Consider the following 8,377-nt stretch of genomic DNA (forward strand, 5'->3'; position numbering starts at 1 on the left):
GTCGTTATTGTGTCTTCAGCCCAGCTCATTTTGTTCGTATGCTTGTATATTCTCTATTGAGAAGTGTTTGCTTTTCATCACAGCTACATGTCATGAAAGTTGTGAAGATGGAATATTATTGACGTAGTATAAAACTTGATTGAAAGAACACATTTGATAAAGCTCCAAATTTTTACACAATTTCATTTTGATAAATCATGAGTTTCACAAATGATGTAAACAAAATTATTTCATGAATGTCACTAGACAATGTTTTTGAAGAAAATCGGTTTATTTATTTCTAGTTTTACTTTGATTAAATTTATGAGATCGGTTGTAACAGACTGAGGAGTTACCTAAAAATTTGATGTTGAGCAATCAACCATTCACTAAAAATAATTCAGCAAAAGGTGAATATCGAATCGGAAAAATAAACCTGTATAGGAAAACGTAACAGGAATATTTCACAAGAAACAATCGAAGAATAAGCGTCCCATGAGAAGTTAGTTTATCTTACTTCAATGTGTTCATGTGTCCATCATAAGAATGTGGTTTAACGGATTCGGCATCATAAGAATAGTGTAGTTCTCTCCGAAAGAGGGAAATAGATTCTCCATAAATGATAAATCATTACCGGAGAATTTTGTTGTACAAGGATGAAAGACATTAAGAATTCGGCATTCCTGTGTTCCTTATCAGTATTCACTCAACAGCGATACATACATTTGTCTACTACACTTCATGTAGTTTAAATCTTCCACAAATAAACTTAATGCAAACTCATTTACACAACACTATATTTGATGATCTATTTTGTGGCATATTAGTTGAATGAAGGTTGAATCAAGCTGTGGATGAGAATGAATTCCAAGTGAAATTCGTACTTGATTCACACAGTGTTACCCAGTAATAACAGCTTGAGCATTAAAATCTTAGCAGAGTATTGAACGTCATTAGTTGATCAGTTCCTCTACATAAATTTATCCTAATTTCACCGATGTCTATGTTTCATAACATTATCTTAAAGTAAATGAGATCTGTGACTGACATCACATTAACTGAGGGCAAGCAGTCGAAAAATGTGTTCGGACAGAAACATATATTGGTAAGTTATCGTCTGAGGTTGATGTGTCAAATTATGTTCAGAAGGGATATTCATTGAAAGAATGTTATCGGATTTAGTACAGAAGTGTTTAAGAAGTGATGGGTATCAAATCCCACTTATTATGATTTCATTCTTATTCTCTTTGAAGATCTATCAACCAACTTTGAGTAAAGTGATTGTTTCGCTCTATCAAATGACGTTGAAGAGATTCAAAATAATTAAGCTGAAAATAATAGTGTTTAGGAATCTATGAACAGATAGTTTCACAGCAGTTTGGAGCCGAGTTATTTTAAGACATGAAGGAGGAAAAGTCAGTTGAATACTTGAGACTTTTACAAATATGATGGTCACTCCTTACCGTTCAAGAATCGTTTCAAAATAACAGATTGATAATATCGCTACTAATTTGGTTGATGCATGTATTTAATAATCACGAATTAGTTAAGCATTTTATTTGTGTACTCAGCTGAACCTTCTCGGTGAAGTTGGTGTAACACAAGAAATAGGTGAGTAGATTACAAATATCTGGTCACGAAAACCTTCGATACATCGTGACTGTTTTCAGACAACTGAGTGTGTAATGTTAAGACTAGAAGTAGGATACCAAATAGGAGAGAAGTCACTCGAAGAGAGATTGGGAACCTCCACAGATTATGATGTGTGAGGAACATGTACCTTACACTTAGCTATTGTCTGCCTCAATGCACCATGTTCACTACAAGAAGAGAAATGTGGGGAAAATTTATAGTAGTCAGAATAAGACAAAGTGCCAGTCTAAATCATCTGACCATTAGGATACGTAGCATGGGTGATGGTAGGCCTTCTCGTCAGTGAAATAATGTATTGATAACTTTGACCATTCAAAATATGTTGAGATGTGTTACAATACAATGGTATATTTAGAGGGAGGTTTTGCAGAATTGATTACAAATTAGTAATGCATATTAGTGTTTTAAAAGGAGTAGTTTTGCGACGAAATAGACAAATTGATACAAAATGAAAACGGAAGGTCATGCTTAGACTGTTTGAATGTTGTGAAAAGTTGGTGTATCAGTGGCATCAAGAGGTTTATTAGAGCCATGGCCTAGTTTCTAAGTGACAGACAACTTAAAACACTTAAAGATGACGAGAACGCAAAGAAACTCAAGGCTGATTAGGTTTTCCTAAAACATAGCTATTAAACACTGAAAATGTAAATTGCATATTGAACACAAAGTAGTTATCAGTTGCTCTTTATTCTGATAATAATGATTTTCAACATTCTTGTGACTTTTCTCCAGTAAGAGATGGATGGATATTCGATTATACTCTAAGCTCTTAAATACTTTGTTTCTTCATTAATATCAATCCACATATATTTATTTTACGTTCGTATTTATTTTAGGTTATATCACTTTTTATTGCTACACAAATCGACTCTCCAGTTTTATCCTCTGTGATATTTATTTTAAGGCTTAAATACATAACAAACTGATAATAGCAGGAAGTTGATTAAAAATCAAAGAGCATTAGAAGCTTTTCGCTTTAGGTCAAGGAAGCTTGTTGGTAACCGGGTATGCCCAGCACATGAGCTCACACGAAGACGTTACAAGCCCTGTGGCGAGAACAATACCACTGGACTATCAACTTAGATTTTAACATGCCTCAACCCCTACTTAGATGGATTTCCAATATAACGCCATTCTCAGTCAATGTCAACTGAATGGTCGGTCCACGATCTCTAAAAAACACCTTATATTGATAGCTGTCATGTGCTTACTAGTGAAAGGAAATTCTCGGAGTTATAGTTGACAGCCGTAACCAGTATATTTTAAGTGAATCGAGTGTGAAGCAGTTCTCCAGTGAAGATGATGAACGATGGTTACAGTTTCGCGGATTGACTGACGTTGGTTATGGAAACCATTAGAGGCTGGTTTAGTGATCTAAAGGCAAGTTGCGAGAGTTCTCGCTTGGATCTCTGGCGAAGTCGTGGATTCACACTGCTGAGGAGTCAAATAGTAAGACGAAACACCTGTCCAACACCTCTTTGTTTTTAATCGTTAAATAACTTAGTTCTGTTCATGATCTCAGTGTCAACTAAACTGAGAGTGAGACATAGGAAAAATAACGATATTCATTCAATAATTTGATAATTATACGCAGACATAACATAATCTTACCGTACAAAGCTGGTGTGTACTGACTGTCTTCACTTCCACCTACCCAGCTTTTCGTTCTCTTACTTTACAATATGGTTATTTCCCTATCATATCTGTTGATATGAAGAAACAGCACAGATGAAAACAAAGTTGGTCAAGATATATTACTGATTTTTTACTAATTAAACTATTGAGAATTCGAGTATGTACATTATTTCATATCAACAAGTGACTCTTATCACACGACGTATAATAAATGCTATCTCATCGTTTAGTCTACCCATTGACTTGTTCATTCACTTTTCTCTTCATCATGTATGTTCTTCTCTAACTTATCAAACTGTTCTTTAGATACTGCATCTAATTCATCTTCAACTTGTTCGACGCCTAATACATCTGGTATATAAAACTGAAGCATATTCTGTACACCATTTTTCAAAGTAACTACGGAACTAGGACAACTTGAGCAAGATCCTTGTAGTTTTAATCGCACTATACCATCTTTAAAATCCTGAAAAACAAATGATACAGTTTAGGGATTTTATAGAAAAAATAGATAAATACAAAGACACCTACCATAAGGAAAAATGCATTTTCTACGACTAGTGAATTGATCAACGCGCTCAACTACTTTATTGTCTATGACCAGTCTAGGGGCTGATCCGGACCATCCCTGAAGCCGTATTTTGCATTTATAAGGAGGGAAGCGAATTCTATTCTTGCTTCTATTAATACTCAAAGTGTTTATAAGACTCTGTCATTTGGTAGGGTTTTCACCAAATAGAACCACGTCGTTTGGGTAAGTGGATCTCCTAATGTGACCATTTCAAATCGAATGAGGAGCCCTCTTACACTTTACATATTTCCCTGATACACCTTATAGTGACAAGGATTACCAATGAACCCACCGACCCCCGAACTCGAGTCCTAACTTTAAGTAGCAGAATATGATTAAAGTCTGTGGTCAATATATATTTCCGCGTTCTAAAACGTAAGAAGACTAAAGGTTTGTACAACACATGAACAACCAAGTCTAAGCCTGGTTTGGTTTTTTTTGAATTTGCAGTGTTCCTTGCTCTATTTAGACCTCGAATAATTATAAAGGCTAATATTTCAGTCACACTCATCCCTCTGTAGTTATCACTAGAGGAATTTAATAATTTTTATAGTTTGGAACGACCAGAGGTCAAAACCAGTTAGGTGGGATCACATTCAGATACCAGATTTTAGCTATTATTTTAGCCAACATAAGTGGTATAATTGCAGCACCATACTCAAATAACTCTGGGAAAATACAACCCGAGCATCCTTGGGTTATTAATCAAGATGCTTAGAAGACGTAATAACTTAGGTGTCATACCATACAGAACCATGCCACCTGTATAGTTTTAGTCGGTAAGTGAATTTACTGGTAGATCAGACTAAGAAAGCATTTTCAACCCATGAAGTCAGTGAGTGGTGTAACGAACTTGGTGTTGTACAGAATTATGTTCAGTGTTATGAGTATATCATTAGAAATTTGGCTGCCAGTTTAAATAAGTGGACCGACTTCTTGGGCTTTCTTCATCGTTATTCAAAAAAATGAAATAATTTGAAATACGGTGAAAGTATTGCACATACAGTTCACACTAAATGGAATATTATTCATGTCACATAGGCAAACAAATACCAAGCTATTTATTGTCTAGACAAAAGTCAAAGAATACGACACTACATGAACATCTAAAATATGAGATTACCTTAAAAATAATATCACCGCCGTCTTCTTGGACAGTAGGTCTTATTCGGGCATCCAATAGTTCTTTTATCATTAATACCGTTTCATCTTCATCATCGGCTTTATCTAAAATTGCAAAGTTAACATTCTAAACAACTACAAAACATGAGTAAAGTTATAGCGAACTGAAATTCGGGTTTATTTTTATGACAGAAACTGTATTTAAAATGACCGTCCTACGGTCATACGCACTAAGATATTAGTAACATGTAGTTTCTTAGGGCTGAAAAATGAGTAATATTTGTCAACGTCAAGGACGTCATAGTTTATTAATTTTCGGAAACTACTATTTTAGCATTCGGAAGTATAGACAAAGAGAAGAGTTGAAAGTTTACACATATTTAGCTCACAATATTACCTTCTGCTGGAAATGATATGATAATAGATTCCATAGATTACCGATTATTTGATAGTAACGAACCTGACTAGTGTACGAAATTCAAATAGGAAGTATTTGTAATATTAACTGATTGATTTTCTTTGGGGATTCTAACTACTGAACACATACCTTTGAAAAGTTCTTCATAATACAGAGTATATAAATAGTAATTAACCTCCTAAAACGTATGCCGCCGACTAAGAGTACATGGACGACTGGATAAAAGCTTTTCTCCAATCAACAGAAAAAAGAGCTGATCCAAAACTGAGATGCCAGGTGGCAGGTATAGTAGAATAAATTCGCGTAACACCACTCCGAAAATTACAGGTTTCAAGAACATTCAGTAGCTGTATGGAGCTCGTCAGTGTAAAGAAGTAAAGCAGTAAGTTCAGAGTTTCGTCAGACTTCTTACCTAAATCGTTATCATGAAAAAGGATTTCGAATAAACAATTAATTATATCTATATTTATTGGTAGTGAAAAAAATAATTACACTGTCTCGAGGAAACGCTTTGCGTAATTGGCTGGTTATAAAAAAAGTGGAACACTGAGAGCTTCTTCATTCGAAATTAGATAGATACGAAAAGGTTAAATAGACATTGTCATCTAATCTGACGAAAGGAAACAGTGTACACATGTTTTTATTCATTCATTTATTTGAACATATAAATATTGGTAAAAAAGAGGAACCAGATACATATACGCCACACAAATCTCATTTGATTTGTGTGAGGGTTGTGATACTGCCCGAGTGCCCAAACCGAAGCAGGTGGTTTTCTTAAGGGGCCACAACCGGAGCCTTTGACCTAAAGATCTGATCGATAAGGCAGTAGAGCATCGTAAGGAGATGTAGTCCCATGGTAGCCGGTCACCAACGATTGATTCATACGCCATTTGTTCCCTCAGGATACTGGAGCTCATGTGCACCATTGGTTTGGAATCAAGGTTTTCCAACTTCCCTCGGTGGACTTTCCGTGTCCACCAAGCCGGTCAAAGCACTGGACATTCGCTTTTCGTTCTCTCAATTTCGTAAACAACACGCCCACCACGAGAACGCGGTGAGTAGGACTTTCCTGGCAGAGGTTATATACGCGTGGCCATGTGAGAGCATTTTGAGGGGGAGAGCGGACTCTCCCCACTCTCGGCCGTACCAGGGCATTTGGAGGCGTGTTTACATGTCAGTTGCTACAATTCCATGTCAACGTTTTTAAAAATTTACGTATGTGGATATGTTTACCGTCAGCGTTTCAAGGACGGTTCTTCTATCATGAGGTCCTCAGGTTGACGAAAATTATGCAAATGAAACATTTCACTGACATGAAGACTATAAAAAACAATTAAGTATTGTTATCTTAAGATTTTTTGTAGACCACAAGAAAAAAACACTTCAGGACTGCTTGATATCAAAATCAAGGGTTATCAGAACGTAAAATGGTGATCATAGGAGTAGTAGATAAAGTGTGATTTGAAAACGCCTTTTATTTCACAGTTTTGAACAAACACACAGAAGCAACCATCGGATGATAGTAAAAGTAATTATTAATGAACATTTAGGATTGTTAAAATAATTGATGTCGTTAACCGTAAACCAGTTGAATGCATACTGACGAGTAAGAGCCACATGGAACTCCGAACTCCTGATAATTAACACATGTTAGACCGTTGAAAGTACGACAAACTAAAAGATACTACTTAACGTTCGAAGTATTTTAAAATCTAAGCATCAACAAAAATGACAATCAAATTACGACATATCGCAGTATCTTACTTAAGTCTTGTGCCTTTTCTTCACTGACAACAGGTTGTCCAGAACTGTAGAAATCCATTATAGTTGCATATACATCAGGTTTTATTACAGCCCATTCGAAGTCGTCATTCTACCACTTGTCAGATTGGAAAAATTATAAACCGACCTTAGTAATTGTGATGAAATCAGGACCAAAGAAGACTCGTTCAACCCCTTCGATTCGAAACAACTGTCTAAAGTTCTCAATAATTTAAAATAATTCTTACCTAGCCAACGGGGAAGACGTGGATTGTGTGCAAGATGGAAAATCTCTAGTGCCAGAACCTAGTACAGGCTTACCAGGAAAATATTTTAAGCTGTTAGGATTAGGAGTTTCTTGGACCTGAATAAATAATTTTCTAATTCCTGATAAAAAATTACAAGGTTGAATCAAGAAACCTACTGGATTGAAATGATATCGACTGGGTGTTGAGTAACCGACGAAAGCTGTTGACGACGAGCATGTTTTTTCTAACGCTTTAGTTCTAAGTTAACAGCAATCAATGTAGAAAACATTGACGATGAAAACAATCGGATAAGTAATAAAATATATAAAAGATAAAAACAACTGTGCGAAAACTCCTTCAAAACATTTTGTATTAATTTACTGAAATATGTCAGTAAATAGAAGTCCCTTGTGAAACATCTTCCAGAAATAAAAGTTTTCTGGCATAAAAGAACTTCAGATTTAATCTCCAACTAGTTTAGTAGGTATTGCAAATCTGAGTGTCCAGTTCAAACGTACTGGAAACGTATATATATATATATATATATATATATATATATATATATATATATATATATATATATATATACAACATACTAAACGGTTAGAAGTGTGTGTAAGTCAAAACAATTCCATCTGTGCGTGTCAGAGATTTCAGCCGGTTCCAACCGTCAGGTTGCTAACTACGTTTGGGGTCAGGTATTTGACATTTTCGAGGAGCGTATCTTACAAACTATATGTCTTAAGACCTACCAGGATGTGTAAGTCGAGTAGTTACATGATTTGTCTAGGAAACTATAAAGGTCGACTTAGCTAAAAATTAGTTTGTCACACTTGACGGAAGGGTGAAAACAGTAGTGAAAAGATACTGAAATAAATGAGAAAGTAATTCAATAGAAAGAAACTAAACTTAAAACAATAGTGTTTTAACTCGCTTATCTATCTAATAAGTAAGATCCTACTTTTCTTATTTAACGTCAATGTACCA

General features: G+C 35.2%; 3 protein-coding genes across 3 annotated transcripts in view; 2 read left to right on the forward strand and 1 right to left on the reverse strand.

The window, feature by feature from the left end:
* The window catches only part of Smp_022450.2 (hypothetical protein), a gene marked incomplete at its 3' end in the record, with an annotated part of 10,685 nt that extends 10,563 nt beyond the window's left edge, over positions 1 to 122 (forward strand). The window contains exon 3 of the mRNA XM_018800014.1: positions 47 to 122. Within this exon, the coding sequence (XP_018653870.1) occupies positions 47 to 122 (76 nt within the window). The remainder of the gene's footprint in view (positions 1 to 46) is intronic.
* A 1,631-nt stretch (positions 123 to 1,753) lies between these two features.
* Positions 1,754 to 1,918, forward strand: Smp_203370 (uncharacterized protein; the record flags this gene model as incomplete). Its single annotated transcript, XM_018800015.1, has 1 exon — positions 1,754 to 1,918. One exon carries the CDS (start codon positions 1,754 to 1,756, stop codon positions 1,916 to 1,918), a length of 165 nt encoding a protein of 54 aa, XP_018653871.1.
* A 5,198-nt stretch (positions 1,919 to 7,116) lies between these two features.
* Positions 7,117 to 7,651, reverse strand: Smp_177790 (iron-sulfur cluster scaffold protein nfu-related; the record flags this gene model as incomplete). Its single annotated transcript, XM_018800016.1, has 3 exons — positions 7,117 to 7,254; positions 7,291 to 7,357; positions 7,391 to 7,651. Coding segments are annotated over 3 exons (466 nt in total), but the record flags the coding sequence as incomplete, so codon positions are not given.
* Between the last annotated feature and the right edge of the window lie 726 nt (positions 7,652 to 8,377).

This window comes from Schistosoma mansoni, chromosome W, assembly GCF_000237925.1.
Source record: "Schistosoma mansoni strain Puerto Rico chromosome W, complete genome".
NCBI lineage: Eukaryota > Metazoa > Platyhelminthes > Trematoda > Strigeidida > Schistosomatidae > Schistosoma > Schistosoma mansoni.